At 43.8% G+C, this 25,504-nt stretch overlaps 1 protein-coding gene across 1 annotated transcript in view; it reads right to left on the bottom strand.

Annotated features, from left to right (window-relative positions):
• Window positions 1-872: 872 nt before the first annotated feature.
• Window positions 873-25,504, bottom strand: part of TXNRD1 (thioredoxin reductase 1) — a 64,353-nt gene continuing 39,721 nt past the window's right edge. The window contains exons 10-14 of the mRNA XM_047788130.1: window positions 24,672-24,828; window positions 17,415-17,522; window positions 14,298-14,393; window positions 10,881-11,015; window positions 873-2,792 (exon numbers count right to left, since the gene is read on the bottom strand). Of these exons, the coding sequence (XP_047644086.1) occupies window positions 2,730-2,792; window positions 10,881-11,015; window positions 14,298-14,393; window positions 17,415-17,522; window positions 24,672-24,828 (559 nt within the window). The 3' untranslated portion in view covers window positions 873-2,729. The remainder of the gene's footprint in view (window positions 2,793-10,880; window positions 11,016-14,297; window positions 14,394-17,414; window positions 17,523-24,671; window positions 24,829-25,504) is intronic.

The following is a 25,504-nucleotide window of genomic DNA, read 5'->3' on the forward strand; positions in this document are numbered from 1 at the left end:
TCCTGGCAATGGTGTGGAAATAAACTGGCAGTGGCAAGACCAGTAATAGAAAAGCACCAAAACATCTCAGACCAGGTGGTTAACTGTGCAGACAACACTGCTCAACGGTACGTGAAAAATGATGAGACCTCAGGAATCGACTCGGCTGCCCTGAAAGCGCCCATCTGTCAGAGATGAAAGGAGGCAGTATGCAGAGTGGCCGAGAGGCTGGGTTTTTGAGGTCTCAGACCTTCTCTGGCTTCAAAAAAATGTGCTACATCATTAAACAGCTCTAATTCTTGTGAGCAAGGATTCCTGCCTTGGAACCTACTTCTCCAACTCTAAGTGGGCACAGGCGCACCTTCTGAGGGTTGTCGTGTGCCTGGCACATGTTGCAGTTAACAAGCATTTAGTGGTACTCTTAGCACTCTGCAACGACTCAGGACAAAAAGAATTCTGGGGAGTTGCTTGGTAAGGATTACCACAAAACAGTTGTTTCTGCTTACCAACGAATGCATGAGAACATGAGGTGCATGTGAGTGAATAATCTGAGCATGACAACATCACTCACTCACTAAAGCCAAGTATGTGCCTGATCTGGCCCAGAGAGGGCCGCTGGCTCACCCCTCCTCAGGGCTGTGTGGGGTGGGGTGGCTCTGCCACCTTAGAGACCAGGACTGTCAAGTCAAATCAGGACGAGCTGAGACATGGAATCTGAAAAGCCAACACCGCTGCAGTGTGGACCTCAGCACACCAACCGGACCCGACGGCACAGCACCGCAGAAGCTTGCTGAGCGCTGCTTCTCAGGATGGCCAACACGAAACCTGAGGCCCACTCGGCTTCCAGACAAAGGATCCCAAGACCACCATTCAATAAGAAGGCACACACGGTGGACAGCAACACCTTTTAATGTTTCACATTGGGTTTTTTTTTTTTTTTTTTCAGAAGGTTTATAACAAAAATACATGGAACTGAATGTGAGTTTCAATACATTGGACAATTACAGAGACAAGTCTATAAAGTGTCATCCTTCCTGTGGGGGGCAGGATCGTCCATTCCACAAAGAAGACAGAATCACATGATTCGGCGTGATCACCTTGCACTGCCTGTGTTCTCATGTCTGAGACAAATGACAAAATAAATAAAACTGAACAGCGTCCGCTGCCCCAATTCCCCTCTTCGTTTCCTTCGCCCACTTGAGATCTCCCCAGCCAGGCGGGCGGCGGCGCGGGGCAGCCCGTGAGTGGGACAGACCGGGTCAGGGGCTCTGCTGACCCCGAGGCCAAGAGTGCCCTGAGATGACAAAGAAATGTACTTTGAATCAACCACTTGGTGTTGAGCTGAGACACACACAGAGGGGGAGGGAAGGAGAAAGGAGCTACAAGAACTGCCGGTGGGGGGCCTGACAGCCATGGCATGTTCAAAATCCAGCTTGTATGGTGAGGACATGGCCTACAGACAACCTGTAGTCAGTACATTTAGCCAGAAATCTCCTAACTGCAGAGTTAACACCTCCTTGTGGTAACCCGAGGAATTGGGAGATGCTGAGCAAGCATACACCTTTCCGCCCAAACTCCACCAAGTACAGTCATTCATTCAACAGAAAAAGTCAAAACCATTTGGTTTTTAAATGAAAATCCTTCACATCCACCTGTGTTCAAAAATAATAAATTATGATAATAGCTTCCTTGGGGAAAAAAAAAAAAAAGCAAATATCACAAAAGAGTTAAATTGGTAAGTGTGGAAAGACTTTTTTCCTATAAGTGTAGTTCTTTTAGGAAGACAGACATGTAACACACAGGCAACATAAAGCTGTGATATCTTGTGATTTTAGCTTAAAGCAAAAGCTACCTCCTCCCAAAGTTCTAAACGAGTGTTAAGTGTTTTCCATTGCAAAAGATCTCAGCTCACTTAGACCAGAACACAACGGACTAAACAAACACATTTATTGTTTTTTCCCCATTTCAGGTGTACATCTGCCTCCATGACGAAGAGCGGTGGAACTCACACTATACGACCAAGCTCCGGAGGCAGAACAGCCCTTCACAGAGCCTGGCCCAGGAGCTATTTTCTTTTCAAAACAGAATTAAAAATAATCATCAGTGGTGTGGTGCATGGGGGGCAAGCTGGTCAGCCCTAACTTGACTTGTTCGGGCCACATGGCTCCCTGGGCAGACGCTGCTGAGCCGGCTGGCCAAGCGGAACAGCACGTCTGGGCCCAGGGGCAGCTCCCTCCTGGGCCGAGCCTGAGCCACCCCGCGCCGTCCCAGTGACGGGCCGCCTTATTTGCACGCGGTAGCCACCACTTGCTTTTGGATAAAAATTGACTGCTTATATTTTTCATCTCTAGTATCATTAACACCTTGGAGAAAAAAAAAAAAGGAACCAACATTAGAAAGCTTGACGGTGAGAATAAGAAAACCTACAAAAGAAAGGCCATGCTAAAAACTGCTTCGACGGTTCCATCACCGCCCACCGTGGGGGCTTGAGGCTGGTGACTTCATGGACGCAACTCCAGTGCTCTGTCGAACGTCAGTTTTGAGTCCGTCACGGTGACCCCAGTGTGATGCTGCCTGCCTTCCACACAGCATGTCCCACCCACGACATCCAAGGGGGCCTCGGGTGGTGTAAGCACGGGACACGCAGGTGCCGAAGCCTGAGAGCATTCTGTAAACTTCGCCTTGGGTTTGGGCAAGACACACACAGTGGTTTGGAGTCTTGGCAGCAGCATCCACACTGGGGTTTAACCTCAGCAACCGGCCTGGAGGATGTTTCCCCCTGAGCGCTTGGTCACCGACAGGGTCGTGAACACCTGCAGGGGAGGAGACAGCACGAGACTTTCAGATGCTGCACACAAGTTGACGGGAGTGTCTCAGATAACACCGAACATACTAAGAATGACTAAGAGAGTAGTAGCATGACCAAGGTAAGCATTTTAAAACCAAGGTGAAAGAGAAAAAAATGTAGGTTATATCTAATAAAGCATTACTTAGCCTGGGGGTGATTAAAACAATTAGTTATCATGGTTGCTCATCAATTTTCTAAAAGAAATGCATCATGAAATAGTCTGAACACACAGAAAGGAGTAAAGTGCATTTTTTTTTTTCCAGCCGCAGCCACAGCACATGGAATTTTTTGGGCCAGGGACTGAATCCAAGCCACAGTTTGCAGCAATGCTGATCCTTAACCCACTGTGCAGGGTGGGGATCAAACCAGCAATGCCACAGAGAGGAGCTGGATCATCAGCCATTAAGCCGCAGGGGAACTCCCTAAGGTGCACTATCATAAACACCCTCGTGCCTACCAACCTCGCTCGGGACGCTTTATAATACATCAGCGCCCCACGTGTCCCCCACTTCCTCATCACTTGCTCCCCAACTGGTGCTTACCACCCCTACGCATTTCTTCCTGCTTGTCTTTTGCAGGTTTTTATTTTTTATTTATTTTTTTATTTTTGTATTGCTCTTTAGGGCCGCACCTGAGGCATACGAAGGTTCCCAGGCTAGGGCTCTGATTGGAGCTACAGCTGCCAGCCTATGCCACAGCCACAGCCACACCAAATCCAAGCTGCATCTTCCACCTACACTACAGCTCACGGCAACGCTGGCTCCTTAACCCACTGCGCGAGGGCAGGGATCGAACCCTCAACCTCATGGTTCCTAGTTAGATTCATTTAGCTGTGCCACGATGGGAACTTGTTTGCAGGTTTTTTAAAACTCCGTATGCAGACGGCCAGATGCATGCAGTCTTCTGCTACCTGCTTTCTTGGCCCTGTAATTCACGCATACAGACACAAAGAGCTCTAAGCCTTCCATTTCTCACCAAACAGCATTCACGTCCTATGACGCACTAGGTCATAGAGAGTACGGTGTATGTACTATGCACTCCATTACTCAAACAGTGAGGAGATCACAGACGACATACCCAGGCTGCTTTTGCTGGCCACCCAAGCTGTAGCAAACATGCTACCGGCAATCCGCCGTGACGTTCCCGTACATCTCCGACACTCAGAGCTAGAGGGGTGATCGCTGGGTGGGAGGGTAGTTGCAACTTTGACTCGGCTAGATTTCCAGTGTCTGACCAACTGACAGTCCCATGTGCAGCAACTGACAAGTTCTCCTGGTTTCACATCCTTGAAACATTTGGTCCTTGTGGACTCAGACCCTTCACATCTTTAGGCGGCTTTGATTTGCTACTATTCAGGATTGCCTACAGCGAAACACAGGTTCTCAAGCCGAAACTAACCAACCAACACCTTCTCCCAGATGACATTTTCAAACTTCACGCTGTCCAGTACTGAGCCCTTTCTATTCCCTTAATCTGGTTCCTCCCAGTGAACTATTTGGTGGCCCAGGCCACACATTTGGAATTGATTTTTAATTCTTATAGTTCCATTACCAATTAGTAAGTCTTAGATATTTGCATCTTTCTGTTAAATCTGATCCCTCATGGAGTTAACACTGACTGAACTACTGTGAGATTTTCGTTAAGTTTCCAAAATATGCAGCGCCTCCATCTCCCTGTGATACCTTCCGTGTGGACCACACACATCTCCCCCGCCACTGGACACGGATGTGGGGGCCAGAGGCTTGCTCTGGCCAAGGACACGTGTGCAAGTGGGAAGCATCACTTTCAAACAGAAGCCTTGAGCACCAGGGTGTTTTTCCTACACCTCCTATCCCTCTGCCATTTAGCCCGCAGTGCCCCGGGAGAGGCTGCCCTATCGGCTGGTCGTGGAGTCACGACAGCGTGGAAGCTGACCTGTGGCTGATCCGTGATGACCTCAGAGCACCACAAGGAACACACCTTTGTTTTTACAGGCAAAAAAACCCCCAAAACAAAACCACCACCCAAAATCACCATCTATATCGCCCCGGCATGAAAACACAAAAGGACTTTGTGTAAAATTTAGGAGCTTAATTGGTTACTGAATACAATTAAGATCTCAATCCAAACCCTTTTGGTCACACTAAGTAAGCGAAAGGGTACCTCTGGTAAGAGCCCTTGGCGCCCATCTGTCTACCCTAACCTGGGCTGACCTTTGAGAACCACTGACTGTCACTGAGACAGGAGGCCAAGCTTATTTGGGACAGTCCTCGGCGGAATCAAGACCAAGTGTCTGTACCGCTGCTGGGACCCCTGGACCCCCGGGCCTCATCTCTGATTCCTGAAAGACAACTGGTTTTTTGGTTTTTAATACAGAGAGGAAAGGGCACAAGAAATCAAGGCCACTTGGACTTACATAGGTCAAAGCGACAAGAATCAGGATCAAACAAAACTTGGGAATAAAAGGGGAAAAGACTTCTGTGTCAAGGAGGAACAACACTGAGAAAAACCCGGGATCTAGCTTAGCCTGCAAGCAGCGACAAAGCCGTTTTTCTTCCTGCAAGCCAAAAATATAACAGCACCTCAAGAAAGGCAGACCCGGGAGTCCCTGTTGTGGCGCAGTGGTGACGAATCCAACTAGGAACCAAGAGGTTGCCAGTTCGATCCCTGGCCTCACTCAGTGGGTTGAGGATCTGGCATTGCCGTGAGCTGTGGTGTAGCTCAAGACATGGTTTAGATCTGGTGTTGCTGTGGCTGTGGTGTAGGCTGGCAGCTACAGCTCTGATTCGACCCCTGGCCTAGGAACCTCCATATGCCGCAGGTGTGGCCCTAAAAAGACGAAAGACAAAAAAAAAAAGAAAAAAGAAATTAAAAAAAAAAAAGGCAGATCCACGTAATAATGGCTAATATCTTAAAACATTTAAAGGATGAACCCAGAAGATGTGTGAATAATTCACATCCAAAAAAATAAGAGGTTCATCCTTGTTAACAAAGATTAACGGAAAACCCTTGAAACAGTTACTCTTTTTATACTTATTACAGAAAAAGCTACACTAAATTTTGCAACATTTTTATTAGCACTCAAATTCAAGGCCCATAACATTGTAAACTAAGCTCTCTCTTCAATTTTTATAAAAGGAAGAAAAATAGTGAGCCAGGGAATACATGAAAGCAAATCTCAGGCTTGTGAATTTGCAAGCTTAAGCTTTACTTCTTAGGAATTAATTTAGAAACAGAACTTGTAGGACCATGTGGATAAAAAACTAACAAATCCATCAAAAAAATGGAAATACATTAAGGGGAATAAAAAAGCTCTTATCTATTTTTCTTCTACTGCAAACATGCTGACGTCAAAGAGCTGAGGGAAGCCGATCTGCCACTGCTGGTGAGTCTCAATGAAAAAATCATGGGGGTCAGTTCTTACAAAGATTTAAATGTGCACTGATGCTTGAGAGTTTTCATAAAAACACATTTTTAAAAAATGAGCAGAGGCAACTTTTCTATCTCAACACAGAGAACATTCACAAAAGGTGAAATGCTGCAGTAGGCGTGTGCCTCACGTTACTTACTTGGCTAATACCTCCCAGCCTCACAAGACACCCCTCACAGTAGACTGAGATTATGCTGACTATTCATAAAATAAAACATTGGATGTTTGGAATTAAAATTCATTTTAAGGAGTTCCCGTCATGGCACAGTGGAAATGAATCCGACTAGGAACCATGAGGTTGTGGGTTTGATCCCTGGCCTCGCTCAGTGGGTTAAGGATCTGGTGTTGCCGTGAGCTGTGGTGTAGGTTGCAGACACAGCTCGGATCCTGCGAGGCCAGGGATCGCAACTTTGTCCTCATGGATGCTAGTCAGATTCATTTCTGCTGAGCCCAAACGGGAACTCCACACTGTTTCTTCTTGAGCTATTATTTTTTCCCCACAAATAAATCTGAGCCGTTGCTATTACTACTCAAAATGGTATGTAATCAGTAGGAACTCAATTTTAATTGCTCAGATGTCCAGGATAAATTCTCACGGCACTGTCTTCACACTGCATGATGCTAACACATCACTGATGCTCCAGGCCTCGAGACTCCCTCTCCTGTCAACGCCTTCAGTCAAAATGACAGCAGTCTCTCTTCCCCCGGCACTTCCAGAAGGCAACCCTTTGGAAATTATTTTGCTCCAGAGCAGAGTCTCCACTGGGGAATTTGTCAACTTTTGTAAGCAATAACTTCCCAGAGCCAAAGGGTGTGCAATTGCCCAAAATGATAAGGAAGGGTTCATTCAGTGATTCATTTCCCAAACCACTCACACAGCTGGCCCGGGGACTGGGCGAGTTCTGAACACCTCCAAGCAGTGCTCAGGACCAGTTTTTAAATTATTATTTTTCCTAATCCACCTAATGGACTGACACTTGTCAAGTTCAATAAAAATGAATTAGGAAACAAACGTTTAAAAGGCATGTAAAACTCAGATTTTCTATTATTAGAGCAGACACTGTCCAATTACCCTCTAACTTTCTAAGCCTTTCTTCATTTCCATCCTCCTCTCACTGTGGACTAGGAACAAAGACTCTGCAGACTACATTTAGAGTGGCACCCCTCTACAGCATAAGGCTGTCTGCTTTAAAAAAAAAAAAAAAAAGTGGGTCCAGCAGCAGATCCACTTACAAACTATGCCAGCCAGAACCCAGCATGTAGCAAGAGTGTCCCTAAAAATCCCCTACTGATCAAATTTCACTTTCCTTCTGTCAAGAAGCTTTAAGAAAGATTTCTATAGTCAGGATTTTGTCACAAGTCTTTGGTTTTTTTCAAAATCTAGTTTCTAAGCAAAGAGTTTATAACCAGCGGTAAATGAAATCACCAGAGGAGCTTTCTCAAAATACATGCCCTTGCTCCACCTCCCCTCTCCCCACAGTACTTTGGCATTTTAGTTAAGCCACACCTTCTGTAATGAAATAGCCTGGAGAAAACCAGCTACCAGATGCAGTTACTGAGTGTATGCCAAATGCCAAAAGTCCCCTTGACACTTCCTCACAGCCCTGAGTGACACGTCGAGTGCTGTAGGAGGTGTGGACCGGGCATTGTCTGCCCTGCGTGCTGCCTCCCAAGCCAGCCTGCCTGACTACGCATCTCGGATCTGCCACTTCAGGCTGGCAGGTTACTCAGCCTCTCTGTCCTCAATTTCCTCGTCTGTCAAATGGAGACACTCCTGTCCCCTACCCCACAGGGTTCTCGTAAGGACTAAGTCCACAGGCGGGGAGCAGGGGCCTGACACGCAGTGAGCCCTCGTGAACCTCGACGCTTCTGACAATGCAAGTTCCTAGGAACCTGCTCTTGCTCCAACTGCGTCCTGCTTCAAGCCTCAAACACGAACCACTCTCAGTTCTCCCTGTTTCCAAACAGTGGGCAAACACTATCGACTCCGTCTCCTCTTCCCTCTCAGATATGGCCTGTCTTCTGCCATCCACCACCACGACTGCAGTTCAGGCCACCACCACCTTGGGCGTCCTTGGGCCCATGCTCCACGGCGCAGCCCGAGGGATTTCTCTCAATAGTGTATCTGATCACGTCGCCTGTCTTTAAACCTCTCAGCAGAATCGCAGTATGCCCGGCATGAAGTCACAACAGCCCACCTTGGTTTTCACGGCTATGACTTTCCCACATACGTGCCTCTCCAAGCTAGAGCAGTATTGAGGCCTTTCAGGTCCCTGCATGAGCCATGATCTCTCCCACAGAGTTCTTCTACTTGGGGATCCCTCTGACTGGCTCACACCAATGCATTCTTCCCAGCCCCCCAACCACCCTGCACCGAGATCCCTGCTGCACACCACCCTGTAGCTGCCCTGACCTGAGGACTCCTCACACCGAACTGTAACTGGCACGCCCCTCACCTGCCTCCCGGCTCTGAATCCCATCTTCAATGTGTCTTAAATCCCTGCTGGGCACACAGCTGCACAATAAATGTGCTCAGAGTAAGAAAAGAGTATTCAAAATTTTAATCCATTAATCAACCACCAGATTGGAAAAACATAAAAAGAAAAAAGCCCTATCAAAGGAGTGGAACATTCAGCCCTGAACTTCAAAGTGGTAAGAGAGCCAACAAATGGAGATGCACAGTGGCAAATACTTAAAGAGGGTTCCCATCTGGAGTTCTCCTGTGGTGCAGTGGGTTTAGGATCTGCCGTTGTCACTGCAGCAGCTTGGGTTGCTGCTATGATGCAGGTCTGACCCCTGGCCTGGAACTTCCCCATGCCTGGGGCATGGCTCCCCCAAATGGGGTTCCCACTGGGCCAGGTGTACCATGGGGAACAGGCCTTTGGCTGACCTCCCTGCAGCCCTGGGCTTCAGGAGGACACCTGTTCTCTGCATCACATCTCTCTGCTCAGTTGACAGTCATCCTGCCAGATGCTGCCACGCTTGCTGCTGCTGGGTCACAACAGCACACCACACAACACAACCAATGGAGCTGGCAGGAGTCAGGCACAAGTCTTTAACCAGCCCATTGAGAATTGAATTCAGACAGGAGAAAAAAAAAAAAAATCAGACACTCCCATAAGCAAGTTGGGAAGTTATGTTTCTGTCTGTGTCAGAGATGACTATTGCTGTTTGCAACTATCTTAGACCTTTAAATAAACTCAATGCTGTGGACTGAATTAAGCCCCCTAGAAAGTCATGTTCGAGTCCTAATCCCTGGTACCTGTGAACGTGACCTTATTTGGAAAGAGGGTCTCTGCAGGTGTAACCAAGTTTAAATGAAGTCATGGTGGACCAGCGTGAGCCCTAGTCCAATGTCGGATGTCCTCACAATAGGAGGGAAATGTGGACACAGGCACACAGGAGGTAACGCTTACTAGGCTGGAGGCAGAGACTGGCGTGAAGCCTCTACACGCCCAGAAACGTCAAGACCTGCCAGCAACCCTGGAGCTGGAACAACAAGGAAGGCATCTTCTCTGCAGCCTCTCAGGGAGCAAAGCCCTGCCGATACCCTGGTTTCAGACTCTAGCCTCCAAAACTCCGAAAGAATAAATTTCTGCTGGTTTAAAATGCTCAGTTTGTGGTACTTCGTTGCATCAGCCCTAGGCAACTAACACATGGAGTGTTTTTGAAAAAAAATGAAGTTAATGGATTCCTTCCCTAAACGTTTTGAGCCATTACACTGAATAAAAGATACACGGCATGTTCTTTAAGAGCTTTTAAAATCTAGTCTCTTTTCAACTTTTATGTTACAATTTTAAAAACTTACTTTTACTTCACAAAAACAATAGCTTTCAAAAAACTCCAAACAACGGTTTCCTGTGAATAATGTCACTAAACAGACGCCTCTCGGTATAGAGAAGAACACTATTCCTAACCAGGGAAAAGGCAAAGCAAGAGGGAATGAGAACTTCTGCCAGGGCTGCAATCCTCAGCTCCACACCTAAGCCTCGTTATGAGACACCTCTGCGAACCTGCCAGCTCGCCCGCATAGACACGTTTCTGGTTTACGAGCCCTCTTTCGCGGCATCACGATATCCAGCTCTTGGCATGAGGCATGAGGAACCACGGGCCTCGGAGGCCCGCCATGGTCAAGTTCCAGATCCACCGCCATGGGCCTGCTCCTTCGCAAGCCTCACCTTCAAACCTCCTTCGTTGACGACAAAAGCCCAAGAGGCGGACAACCTCATCTAAACTCCAGGTGGCTCTGGGAAAACTAGGACTGACACTCTTTCCGGGTATGAATGGTACTATTAACGGACTGCCGTGAACACAGTTTAGGAGACACAAAACATAAAAAATTTAGTTAAAAAATAAATTAACTTAAAAAAAAAAAAAGATGTAGGGTACCTCTCTCTAAATCACTCTCATCATGTTTACCACGTCAGAGCAGGACAGTATTACCCAGTTACCGGGAACGAGAAATGTGTGAAAGAGGAAAAATCGTTTCTGGAGACAAGGCCTTCTTTTGAGGCACTTTCGATCACTAACAAACTGTAAGGAGGTGAAAGCAGCTCAGGAACAGCAGGAAGAGCACTAGCTACAGAGCCCCAGATTTGCCCCGTGAGTCAGGGGATGCTGACCCACTAAGGGTAGGTGACCCACCTCTGCACAGACGGGGTGGATCCCGATGGTGCTGTCCAGCTGGTCCTTGGTCAGTCCGCACTTGAGCGCCGCTGCGAAGCCCTGGGTAACCTCTCCAGCATTGGGACCCAGTATGTGGAAGCCCACAACACGCTCCTAAGACATAAAAAAGTAATACAATTACATGGATTTTTCCCCCCTTAACAGCCTGGAATACTTTCCCATTCTAATCTAAAACCCCATTCAGAAATGGCCAAAGACCTACACAAATGTTCGCTGCTACAGCTGTTTAGAGGCTGAAGATACTCCAACCTGGGCCAATGCGGAGTGTGTGGTCACGTCAAGCAAGAAGGAAGAGACAGGAACCCTCCACAAGTGATGAGAAAGAACGTGAAAAGCAGAAATGCGTGCCACCCGGCAAGTACCAAACTGCACTAGACAATGTTTTCAAATAGCCATGGTGCCCTCATCTCCTCCATCTGGTTGTCTCAGAGCTCCAGATAAACTACCTATGGTAGCTGACACATTTACAAACAGTCATTCAAATTAAAAAATCATTTAAAGTAGAGTTCCCACTGTGGTGCAGTGGATTAATGATCCAGCTTGTCTCTCTGTAGGCGCCAGTTCAATCCCTGGCCCAGTGCAGTGCATTAAGGCTCTGGCGTTGCTGCAGCTGTTGGCATAGGTCACAGCTGAGGCTCAGATTTGATTCCTGGCCTGGGAACTTCCATATGCTGCGGGTATGGCCCAAAAAAGAGAAAAAAAAAAAAGAAAAGAAAAAGAAAACCATTTAAACTAAGATTTGGCGGTTACATAGGACAGACCTAAGATACTTCCAATGCGAAAACATTTTTTCAAAACAAGAGAAAAATACTTGGCAACCCTGAAACACCTGTATGGGAATTATTGTGGATAAATTCTAAATCCCAAGCTGAGGCTACCTCTGCCAACAGCAGGGAAATTGGATGCATTCTACTGTCCAGACTTTCAGAGCCAACTCTGAGCTAGACCATCCAGCACTGTCCCCTCATAGCAGCTGAGGCAGCTCAGGCTGCGAGGGGCAGAGCCTTGGCTAAGGTTCACCGGCTCCCTGGAAACAACAGGAAAGGGATTCTGAATGTAATACATTCTTCATCCTCACATTCAGTGGTCAAGTACATGGATAAATAAAGCACAACATATACTCGCACTTAGAACAGAGATTTACATGTAATAATATGGTTAGATCTCAAAAAACGAGACTCAAAAATACCAAGGTGCAGGCTTCTATTCAGGTGAGGACACCACTCTTCTTTATACCACAATGTATGGTGTTTCTGGTACGTAATAAGCAGCAAACATAAAAATATGAGCTGGTGAGACAGTCCAGCTTCAAGACAGTGCTGCCTCTGGGGTAGGGAAGGAGTTCGGGGTGAGGGATCAAGAAGGAATACGGTGAAGACCCCACAGGCACAGGCGAGTGGTTAACAGCATGGATTTCACATTGCCCGGGATGGAATTCAGGCTCTGCCATTAACTAGCAAGTACCCTGGCACAATTATTTAACTTCCATGCTTCAGCTTCCTCATCTATAAAACGGGGTAACAACTGCACATACCTCATAGGGCTGTGTAGGGATTAAATAAGTTAGTACATGTAGACCACTGAGTAGTGCCCAGCTCACAGTAAGTGCTTGATAAATATAGGCTATTACAAGCTGCCCCTGTGATGGTCAATCTCCTACAAGAGAAAAGCTCTGAAGCAAATACAGCAAAATGTTAACATTCATTGAGTTTGGGTGGCAGGTACTTTCCCTATCCCTTTCTGTAAATTTTAAATATTTACAGAATATAAAAAAGAATAGCCGGCAAAAAGAATAAAAGCCTAGCAAGTAAGCACTATTTAAAACCAAGCACATTTAGGAGTTTCCTGGTGGTTCAGGAGGTTAAGGACCTGGTGTTGTCACTGCCTTGGCGCAGGTTTGATTCCTGACCTAGGAACTTCTGCAGGCTACAGGTGCAGCCAAAGGAAAAAAGGAAAAAGCCAAGTACGTTTACACACTGTCAAGTGACTGACTCGAAATGAACAGAGCATGCCCCAAGGATCATCAAGTTCTAGAAGCAAGATTTCATATGAGATCACTCATGACAAAAGAGCAAGGAGAAGTATTCGTCTATTCTAATACGATATTTGTTTACGGAAATAACTGACAACAATATCATCATGTTTAAGGTCTCGGGGGGGCTTTTTTTTTTTTTTTTTTTTTTAGGGCCACATCTGTGGCACATGGAAGTTCCCAGGTTAGGGGTTGAACTGGAGCTGCAGCTGCCGGCCTATGCCAGAGCCACAGCCGCATGGGATCCTTAACCCACTGTGCTGGGCCAGGGATTGAACCCGCATTGCACAGAGACAACACCAGACACTTAACCCGCTGTGCCACAGCAGGAACGCCCTCAAATCACAATGTTATACACTAGGAACTAACCAACACAGTGTTGTAAGCTCAACTATACTTAAAAAACAAACTCACAGAAAAAGAGATCAGATGTGTGGTTAGCAGAAGTGGGGTGGGGGTGGGGGAGATCAGATGAAGGCCGTCAAAAGGTACAAACGTCCCGTGCTAAGTAAGGACTAAGGATATGACACACAACACGGTCAATGCCATTAGCACTGCTGTATGTTACACATGAAAGCTGTTAACAGAGTAAATCCTAAGAGTTCTCTCTCTCGCACACACACACACACAGAAGGATTTACACACTCGCACACTTACAGAGTATGTAGGGACAAACACTTGCTCTAGGTTACAACAGAAAATGGGGGGAGCAGTCAAAAAAGTTTGAAGACCAGTGATTTATTCAATCATTTGGGAGGTACACCCTGGGAGGTCAAGTTTGCCCCTCGGTCTTCATCACCAGTTGTTACATGAAGCAGCAAGCAATGAAGTCTTCGATCAGAAGCCAGCTAAGGGCACTTCCCGTGACAGCTTTCTCACTAATGCCAGATGCTTAGGATATAAAGTTGGGTCACTCCGATTCTTTGTTGTTTTCCCATTATTTTGAGATAATCGATGACCACACTGATGCCCTCTAACAGACACAACCCATTTTCAACTTGTCCTCTGCTTCCTTCCCTCGTGTATTCTTTTTTTTTTTTTTTGGCCACACCCATGGCCTGTGGAAGTTCCCAGGCCAGGGATTGTACCCACGCCACAGCGGGGTCCTTAACCACTTAGGCCCCCAGGCATCTCCCCCTCAGTGTGTTCTGACTGTCTGTCCTCTGTGTCTACTGCAGAGGGAAGATCAAGCAGCATCACCATGGTCCTTGCCCTGAGGTAACATCCACACAGCTGGGGAGACCCACTGGTGAAATACTAAAGGAATGCAATGTGTGTACCATGTGATCAAAGTGAAAACAAAGTGACATCAGTAGAAAGGATTAAATGAAAATCGAACTTACATTGTCTTTGATATTGCAGACTATTTTTGCATAACATTTGTTGTTATCTCTTGATGGAATCGTCCATTCCAACGGCCAAAAGTAACTATGGTAAATCTAAAACAGAAGCACAATTTAGACTCATCATTTTAGAAGTGTATATCTGTCAAATGCTAGTTGTGGTATAAGAGGGTGAAGGCTCTTCAATAATCAGACTTTCATTAAACAATGAAATTCATGATGTCTAGAAGAATTTGGTCAGAAGCTAAATAACTTTAAACTCATAGTTGACAAGCCTTTTCACTATCAGCTCATCCCTTAATTACATCTCAGCCTCCAAAGAGGAACCCTTATGTAACAACAAAAAGCAAATGAGGGAGTTTCCGTTGTGGCACAGTGGAAACGAATCCAACTAGGAACCATGAGGTAGTGGGTTTGATCCTTGGCCTCGCTCAGTGGCTTAAGGATCCAGTGTTGCCATGAACTATGGTGTAGGTCGAAGGCTCGGCTCGGATCTGGCATTGCTGTGGCTGTGGCAGCTGCAGCTTCGATTCGACCCCTAGCCTGGGACCTGCCATATGCCACAGGTGCGGCCCTCAAAAAAACAAAAAAGACAAAAAAAAAAGCAAATGAGAGAAAGAAGCCATGCAATTACTTGCTGTCTTGCATTAAAACAAAAAAACAAAACCTCACCAAAACTTGACACTGTCTTATTACTGCAGAGGAACGACAACTTTGGGCAAAAAAACAAGTAAGGTGCCAGGAACAATTACAGCAATTATCTAGTTCTCTTGCTTAAACTTCCAAAGACATTTCCTCTTTTGAAATTATTCACCAAAAGTACGGAAGGAGAGAGGGAAGATGGTAGGTAAGAGGACAGATATCTTTATTGACATTTCATAAACTTAAGCCCTGGGTGACTAAGGGGATTGTTTTTCCTCCTCCAACTGCTAGCCTCAATTCAAAGCATACATGATTGGTAGGACTTTGAAAAACACAGTGATTATGTAGACACTGTACAACATTGTTTTATCTTGTAATGTGCCATGAATTTTTTTAAAAAACACGAGTCACCAAATTATGTATAGTATCACAATTACACAGGGAAAAAATGATTAAAGAAATTACCCTGACCGGCTAACACTTGCTGTGTTACAAACACAAGCCTATGAGTAATTGCTTCCTGTTTCCCTTGAATTTTTCAAGATTCCTTCAACTCAAATATATTGCTTTTATAATGAAAAACGCAAATTCTAATAAAAGCCAACGAAATACGGACTATATATATATTAAGAACCTTAACATTTAAATCTCTCTTTTTTTTTTAATGGCCGCATCCATGGCATATAGAAGTTCTCGGGCCAGGGATTGAATCCAAGTTGCAACTGCAACCTACACCACAGCTGTGCAACTGTACCAAAGCCAAGGATTGAACCCAGCCTTCACAGCAAATGGAGCTACTGCAGTTGGGTTCTTAACCCAGTGTGCCACAGCAGCAACGACTCAAATACCTCTTGATAGCATTCTACCCTCAGAAAATGAAGAGATGACGAATAATAAATATGTTCTTTATTCCATTTGTAACAGTGAAAACCTGTAAATAATCTAATAAAAGAATGGCTTAACAAATTACCATACAGCACCCCTAAAAAGAAATTGTGCACAAGCCATTTTTTAAAATGGTGTTTTTAGGAGATACTTGTGACCTAACATTAATTGTAAAGTAGCATAGAAAACTGCACATATCTTAACCACACTTTAAAAAACTTTATATGTACCTACACAAAATTACATATACATATAAAAATGTAATATATAAATACCCATAGAGACTAGGATATGCAAAAATATTAACAGCAGTTATCTTCTCATGAGAGGATGCAGATTAGATCCCTGGCCTCGCTCAGTGGGTTAAGGATCCAGCATTGCTGCAAGCTACAGCATAGGTCCTAGCTGTGGCTCAGATCCAGTGTTGCTGTGGATGCAGTGGAGGCCTCAGCTGCAGCTCCGATTTGACCCCTAGCCTGGGAACTTCCATATGCTGCAGGTACGGCCGTAAAAAGGAAAAAAAAATTTCCCTCTTTTTAATATTTTCCTAATTTTTCAAATTTCCTATGAGGATATACAATTTTTCAAATCAGAAAAAAAGTTAATGTATTACTAACAGATTGACATTATATGCTACTAAAGCATATAATAAAGAAAAGATTAAAAGACTTTTATATTACAAAATTACTGATTCAAAAATCTGATCTTTAGAAGGTTTTCCTATAAACTTTTTTCCCAAATGATTTAAAACAGCAGACCCTTTGGGTAGCACTGTTTGTGTATATAAAATTAGTTTCATGTGTACTTTCCTTGACTACAGGATAAAAGGTGAGTGACCATTAGTATAAATTAGAGGGTAATGGTAGAAAAAAATACTAATAGTAGCTACTCTTTAGTTTTCTTCTTTGTATTTTCCTGTATTTATCACATTAATAATAAAAACAAACCAGTAAAAGTGGTTTTAAAAAGCGGAACTAAATATTACTGTATCAACTGACAAAACTGAAAAATGGAATGTAGGTCAGATAAAAATATTGTATCAACATTAAATTGTCTAAAAGCAGTAACTTCACTGTGATCATTTATACAGGAAAGTGTCCTTTTTTTTTTGAAGTTAAACTTTTATTTATTGATTTGGCTGCTCCACTGTATATGGAGTTCCTGGGCCAGGGATCAGATCTGAGCCGCAGTTGTGACCTATTCCACAGCTGCAGCAACACCGGATTCTTAATCCACTGTGCCAGGCAGGGTATTGAAGCTGCATCCCAGCGCTCCAGAGACGCTGCTGATCCTGTTGTGCCACAACTGGCACTCCAAAAGCGTCCTTACTCCTGGGAAATGCACACGGATGTATGTAAGAGTAAAGGGACATTCAACCCACTCTCAAATGGCTTAGGAGAAAGAAATACAGATGCACAGAGACTGCGAAAGAGAATACATAAAATATAAAACAAATGGGCCAAATGTTAATAACGCATACCTCTGGATAATGGGTATATCCAAGTTCTTTGTGCTGTTTTTTCAACTTCTCTGTATGGTCAAAATTACTTTAAATCTGGGGAGGGAGGAAGTGTAAAGAGTAGAACTTACCTCAATATTTTCTTCCCCAAATTTCTCCACAGCCTTCTCTTCGGAAAGACCACAAGCACCATATTCCAAAGGAGTGAAAACGGTCGTTGGAACGTTTTCATAGTCACACTGTTTCAAAGGGAGGAGAGTTATGATATTAGAAATTATAACTTAAAAAAGTACGTACTTCAAAAAGGTGCAAAATTAGCCAAGTAGACTCATAAAAACCTATTCTACTGAGAACCATTAACTGATGTGGTAACAGTTCAGCCAAGTCTGTCAAGAGTCGTTACGAGTCAGCGATGCAAGGGACCTCTCCACCAACCGATGCCAACAAGGACATACTTTCTCTCTCTTAATCAAGCAGTGGAAACCAATACCAGTGCACCCACTGCCCAAAGTCTCCTCTGGAAATTCAACTAGCTAATATGTACTAAGAGCCATAAAAACCTCTTGGCCCAATAACCCCACTTGTAGAAATCTACAATGGTAACTTAGTATGTAGAAAAAGCTACACACATTCATTGGGCAATGCTGCAGTTCTCATCAACAGTGACAATACAGGAGTGGCTTTATAATGCAAATAAGGAAGTGGTTCTCGAGTGTGTACTCTCAATGCAATCTTACGCAGCCATTAAAACGGTAATGAAGACTACAGAAATAAAAAAGTTAATGACGGTATTTCCAAAGCATATTTTCTGTTAATAGGCATAGATGACAAAAGAGTTCTGAGGTCAAACAAGTTTGTAAAATGCTGTATGAGGCAAATAAACAGGTTTCTCAACTATCAGATTTCTCAGAGCCTTAAATATGTTGCTGTGAATTGTAAAAAAAAAATGTAATTATGCAAATACCAAGTATGTTTGTAAATGCTATTTGGCAAAAACCTATCCAGTCACATGTGGACACAGAGGTAAGCCATTCTGCACTTAAGATATGAGAGATTCGACTCTTGCTCTTGAAAATGGGAGGGTGAAATCTTTAAAGTGAGCCTTCCTCTACAAATAGTATATGTAGTCTTCTCACAAACCCTGGGAATGCCGATTCAAAAGTAAAGGCAGACTACCGTTTATAGCCATAATGGGCCAAGTTTACCTCCTGCTTGAAACAACCAAAACACCAGACAAACACTCTCCAGACACTGGCCAGAAGGCAGTGAAGGACAATGAGGCGAGCCCCGAGACTGTGCAACTTTACTGCCAAGAGCAGCTTCTAGGGCTCGGTGCAAGGGGAGCCAACAGAGGGCAGTTGACTTGCTGAGATATGGAGACCGAGATCCCAGTTCAGAGAAGCCAAGGGGGCCAGAGGCTGGAGGGTCGAAACACAAGTGGGTGGAGCTGCACAAAAAACTCCTGAGATGTGGGAGGGCTATCATTCTGTAAATCAATGTCAGAGGATGGTACTCAAGGGTGAGCAGAGAACCCCTGGAAAGCAGTGCGACCAGAGCTGTTACAGCTCTAAAAATAGCTCCTGCAGTTCCCGTCGTGGCACAGTGGTTAACGAATCAGACTAGGAACCATGAGGTTGCAGGTTCGATCCCTGCCCTTGCTCAGTGGGTTAAAGATCCGGCGTTGCCGTGACCTGTGGTGTAGGTTGCAGACACAGCTCGAATCCTGCGTTCCTGTGGCTCTGACGTAGGCTGGCGGCTACAGCTCCAAATGGACCCCTAGCCTGGGAACCTCCATACGCCGCGGGAAGTGGCCCTAGAAAAGGCAAAAAGACAAAAAAAAAAAAAAGAAAGAAAGAAAGAAAAAGTTCCTGTTCCCACAAGCCAGAATTGAGAAAGAGTTCACAGTAAGAGGAGGGGGGCAGAGTCCTCGGAAGGGTATCAATTTAGTAGTGGAACTAAATTAGGCCTAGATGAAAGGCTGCTGTTGACACACCCTAAAAAAGCTTAAAAGCAAGCTACACCAGGGATAAAAATCAATCCCACGGAACTTAACAGACTGCCAGAACAAAGTCAACAATGTTTAAAGAAATTCAGCACAATAAAACTCAGCACCCAACAGTGTGTAAAATGCAAAGCTTGCATCCAAAATTACAAGGCATGCAAAAGTACAAGAAAACATGAATCAATACCAAGGGGAAAAATCCATAGAGACAGACACTACAAAAGTGATGATGGGATTACCAGAGGAAAGCAAAAGAGCTATTGTAAATATGTTCTACAGAATCAGGATGGTCGAGAAAAGCATGAACCTGCTTAGGAGAGAAAAGGAAAATATGTTTCAAATAAATAAACTCATAAAAGGTCTCTTGTGGCACAGCGGGTTAAGGATTTGGTGCTGTCACTAGAGCAGCTTGGGCATGGGTTTGACCTCTGGCCCTGGAACTCCAAATGCCCTGGGACAGCCATAAAAAAGGGGTTGGGGGGGGAAGGGTTTACAGGGCACAAGAAAAGATCAGTGGACTTGAAAACATCGGAATAGGCTCTTTAAGAAAATGAAAGACCGGAACAGGGAGGGAAAACATGAACAGAGCATCATAGATCCATGGGATAAACATCAAGTGAACCAACAAATTCACTCACTGGAGGCTGAGGGGGAAAACAGAAAAATTGGAATGGCTAAAAAAATTTCCAAATTTGATGAAACTATAAACAGATAATCCACAAGCAGAATAATTACAAAGAAAAGGGAGTTCCTGTTGAGGCGCAGTGGAAACAAATCCAACTAGGAACTATGAAGTTTCGGGTTTGATCCCTGGCCTCGCTCAGTGGGTTAAGGATCCAGAGTTGCCGTGAGCTGTGGTGTAGGTCACAGAAGAGGCTCGGATCTGGCATTGCTGTGGCTGTGGCATAGGCTGGCAGCTGTAACTCTGATTAGACCCCCTAGCCTGGGAATCTCCATATGCCGCAGATGCAGCCCTAAAAAGCAAAACATAAAATAAAGAAAAGCACGCCAAGGCATGCAATAATCAAGCTGCTTAAAAAACTGATAAAAATAAAGTCTTAAGGGAAACAGAGATAAAAATGATAGTGTATTCTCTTTAGAAGCTATGTAACCAGAAGACAATGGGCAAATAATTAAAATATGTAAATAAACACAGTAAATCTAGAACTCTATATTCAGAGAAATATCTTCCAAAAAGCAAAGGCAAGATAAACTTAAAAAAAAAAAGCTGGCGTTGCCAATGTTGCCCAGCAGGTTACAAATCTGACTGCTATCTATGAGGATGCAGGGATTTGGGTTTGATCCCTGGCCTTGCTCGGTGGGTTAAGGCTCCGGCACTGCTGCGAGCTGTGGTGTTGGTTGCAGATGCAGCTCAGATCTGCCATGGTTGTGGCGTATGCCAGAAGCTATAGCTCTGATTTGACCCCTAGCCTGGGAACTTTCATATGCTGCAGCTGTGCCCGCACATCTCCCCCCCAAAAAAGGCCAACGAATCTATCTTGAGCAGACAGGCATTATCCAACTGTTAAAGGAAGTTCTTTTGGCAGAAAATGGTGCATCAGATGGAAATCTGGATCCACATAAAAGACATTTTTTCTTCTTGGTCCCAAAACTCAGTTTCAAATTGGCTTCAATGGATTACTGTGGCCTAGCCTGAGAAGTGTAATCCTTGTTTTTAATATTTTCATTTGGATAAAACACTGCAGTTTTCACAACAATCAACTTAATCTTTTAGAATATAATTCATTTTCAAGTTGCAGATACGTGCGTACTGTGGCTTCTTATAGTTTCCACATAAAATACTTTTATACTTACTGTAAAAAAAAAATGGAGTTAACTTACAAAGCACTACTTTAAGTAAGAATAAAGATGCTAACATCTGCTATTTGTGAAAATAAAAGTGTTTCAAATGTTTGAGAGCAATTCTCAGAAGATCCAAGAGCTGACTGCTGGTCCTTGGAGGTGACGGCTGGAGTGCCCATCACACCGTGCTTTAAAGCTGGTGCGTGGGCCCTGTCACATGGCTTTTTAAAGAGCTTAGTGTGGAATTTCCATCATCCACAGGCTGATACAGCTTCATGGTCTGTTTTCTGTTTTGAAATGATGAAAACATTTTTCTTTTCATTCCTTCAGTTATGTTCTCCAAACAATGGAATACTTAGTGGCAAATATTTCTAGCAGCTTTGGAAATGACTTTAATCATTACTGTTAAAAAGACTGATTTAAATGTCTCCAATACACTTTCCACTTCATTTTATTTAGTAAAATCCTAAGTTACAGAGGTGATTGCCCCTCTGAGTTGGTGATAGATTCTCGAAAGTCTTGAGACATCATTTCTATCCACGTTACCTCTTCTTTTACGACCCACACTTCCCAAGTCTTCCTTATCTCTTAGGTAATACACTCTCATGATTAAGGCAGCAGTACCTGCAATCAGATGTGGACTGGATTTATGCCTTGGCTGCATCCAAGCATAGTGACCCTGGACAGTTACCCAATTTCCAATAACATGTCATCAATCTCTACAGCTGCCCAAAGGTGGAATGAGATGTGTGCATATACAGCACTTAGCACAGTGCCAGGCATGTCAAACACAGCTGCTCTTTGTCCCCTTTTCTCCAAATACTCTGGTGAAGCCATGAATACTTGTTATAAACTTTGGAGGAAGGCACAAACACCCATAATGCAATTTGGGTTCTTCTAAAATCCTATAACAGATTTAATTTAGGCAGATTTTATGTTAAGCTGAATTTTTCAACAGAGACCTGATCCTTTAGAGGCAAGAAAGGCAAAAATAGATCCTCTGACATTCTCAGGTATGTGTGAATGTTCTCATTAATACACACTGGGCAAAATGAAAGGGATTACACAGCTATTTAAAAAAAAAAAAAAAAAAAAACTTGTGTAATTTCGCAAATACAATTAACCCAGGTAACCACTGGCATTTCAGCTTTGTTTGAAGGACAGACTGGTGAGATTTCAAACTCAGGGACTTTAGTGGCACCTGTTTGTTTTCCTGTTCATTAAAGCACTTGACATAATTAGACTTTTTCAAAATAGGGAAAAAAAGAAAAACGAACGAAAGAAGAATCCTTTAATTTCAAATTACATTAAATTCTGATTCTGGTAAAGGCTTAAGGCACTTTAAGAAAGAATCTGCTTTAATTGGTAGATGCTCAAATATAATACTATGCCCATATGGAAGAAATGGCTGAAGTAGGTGGAAAGATTCATTAGTGGGTTTTTTTGTTTGTCTACGGCCATACCCATGCATAAGGAGGTTCCCAGACTAGGGGTCGAATCGGTGTTGTAGCTGCTGGCCTATACCACAAGCTCACAGCAACACCGGATCCTTAACCCACTGAGCGAGGCCAGGGGATCAAACCTGTGCTCTCATGGATACTAGCCAGATTTGTTTCCACTGAGGCACAATGGGACCTCCCATTATATATTTTAAAAAGGATTTTGTCCTAGAAAAATTTTTGTGCTCCAATAATTTTTGCATATTTGCTCTTTGGTTATTGTTGGTATGAAAAAATCTTAAAATCTTTTCATTTTAGGAAATCACAAAGATACAAGGTCAAGAACAAGTTAAAGCACCTCGAGCTATGTGTATGAATATCCTTCTTGGCTCACCATATCCTTGACAACTCCAACAATGAATACTAAATATAACTCACTTAAACAAGTAGTTAAATTTATTCCAAATAGCAATATGAACCAACTATTACTCCCTGGATGATCACACAACCTGGGGTTGGTTACCCCTCACCCCTTTTGGTCTTTTTAGGGCCACACCCACAGCATATGGAGGTTCCCGGGCTAAGGGTCAAATAGGGATCCAAGCCACATCAGCGAATGCAACCTACACCACAGCTCACGGCAACGCCGGATCCTTAGCCCACCCCCACTGAGCGAGGCCAGGGATCAAACCTGCGTCCTCCTGCATCCTAGTCAGGTTCATTTCTGCTGCGCCACAACAGGAACTCCTAAAACCCCTTTTTAACCTCAATCCTGTTCATCTCAAAATGTTAAGATTTTATTATACTACAATCCAAATTAACCCCAGGTATATTCAAAATACTACCAATTTTTCTGGTAATATTCTCTGAGGTTTCCATTGCTCTAAGCAAAACAAATCAGACATGATGATGTACGGATAAGGAAAATGAGTGGTGACTAAATTCTTTACAATCTCTATTTCCAGAATCCTTTACAAAAAATAATCAGGGAGGGAATGTTGATAATGCACCAGGGGCTATATGAGAGATCCCTGTGCCTTTCTCTCAATTTTGCCATGAATCTAAAACGTGTCTCTAAAAAGTCTTAAAAGGGAGTACCCATCGTGGCTCAGCATAAACAAATCTGACTAGTATCCATGAGGACGCAGGTTTGATCCCGGACCTCACTCAGTGGGTTATGGATCTGGCGTTGCCGTGAGCTGTGGTTTAGGCCAGCAGCTATAGCTCCAATTTGACCTCTAGCCCGAGAACCTCCATATGCCATGGGTATGGCCCTAAAAAAAGACAAAAATAAATAAAATTGGAAAGTCTTAAAAGGAGTTCCCCTTGTGGCTCAGCAGTAATGAACCCGACTAGTAACCATGACGATGTGGGTTCCATCACTGACCTCACTCAGGGGGTTAGGATCCGACGTTGCCATGAGCTGTGATTTAGGTCACAGACAAGGCTTGGATCCTATGTTATTGTGGCTGTGGTGTAGGCCAGTGGCTGCAGCTCCAATTCAGCCCCTAGCCCAGGGAACTTCCACATGCCACAGATATGGCCCTAAAAAGCAAAAAAAAAAAAAGGTCTTAAAAAATTAATTAGAGCATATTTATTCTTTTCTTGCCATCTAGTTCCATGAAACACATCTAAGGGCTTCATTTCCATACTGATTTTTAAAATCACTTTAAAACATTAATATACACATTCAATGTTCCAAAGAGCAGAAGACCTATCTTTGGAAAGGACAGGGGAATAAGCATAATTATTGATTTACGCAGCTCCACACACTGACATTATTATCTAGATCCCCAAATCCTTTCATAGCCTAGACAGGAGTCATAAAGAGGTTGAGAAAATTATATTCAAATTGGTTACAATGAAATTGATGTATGCAACTATTATGAGTATATAGAACATAACTGTGCTGAAACTTGACTCATCAAGCTCATTGTATTCTTAGTGTGATTCTAAGAACGATTTCCATAATCTCAAAGGTGCAGTGTCTTAACTGTGTCTTGTCTGGAACAGAGTTAAATACAGCACATCTAGGGTGTCATCATAAATTATTCAAGGCTTGAAAAACTTTATACCCACTCTACAAGGAACAATGGGAATATTATGAAAATAGTACCTCAGTGGGTGACAGTCACAACGCTCACCTTGACAGTGGAGCCACCATACAGCCTCTGTGCCAGCAACCTTCCTGCTTGGATTGCTACCGGGGTGAGCTCTGGCTTCCCCTCCAATATATCACCAATAGCATAGACATAAGGCACATTAGTCTGCTCTTCATCCGTCACAGGTATTTTTCCAGTCCTGTAAAAATCATTCCATTAAAATCATCATCAGTTATCACTATTAAGTAAGGAGAACAAAATCCCCTTTCTTCCCAAAGAAGCCCAAAATTGTGACTCAAGCTAAGGGCAATGTTCTAATGTATTACCAAAACAACAACAAAACTCAGAGGAATAGAAATTCTAGCTAATGTGAAAACCAAAAGAATAAGAAAACTTTAAGAAACCCTAGAATGGGAAAACTAGAATGTAGTGGTTAAGAATCAATGAGGATTCTAAATCGTAATAACCAGGTCTGTTAGTTACTACTTCTGTGATCTTGGGAGAGCTATTGAACATCTCTAAGCCTCATTTTCCCACCTGGAACTGGGAACAATGATAATAGGAATACTAGTAAGAAGAAAAAGAATCCCATTACCTACCTTAAGGAGTTGTGAGGATTGAATAAGAATGTGTATAAAACATTTAGCACAACAGTCCATGGACCCCAGTTAGTAAAGAGTATATGTCAGCTATTAATATTACATAAAATCTATCTTGGCCCCAATTGGCAACAGGCTAGTAGGTTATTTATTTATTTATGTATTTTTATTTTGTCTTTTTAGGGCCACACCCATGCCATATGTAACTTCTCAGGCTAGGGGTCTAATCCGAGCTGCAGCTGCCAGCCTACACCACAGCTCACAGCAACACCAGAT

The sequence above is a fragment of the Phacochoerus africanus genome, chromosome 7 (genome assembly GCF_016906955.1).
Source record: "Phacochoerus africanus isolate WHEZ1 chromosome 7, ROS_Pafr_v1, whole genome shotgun sequence".
Lineage (NCBI taxonomy): Eukaryota > Metazoa > Chordata > Mammalia > Artiodactyla > Suidae > Phacochoerus > Phacochoerus africanus.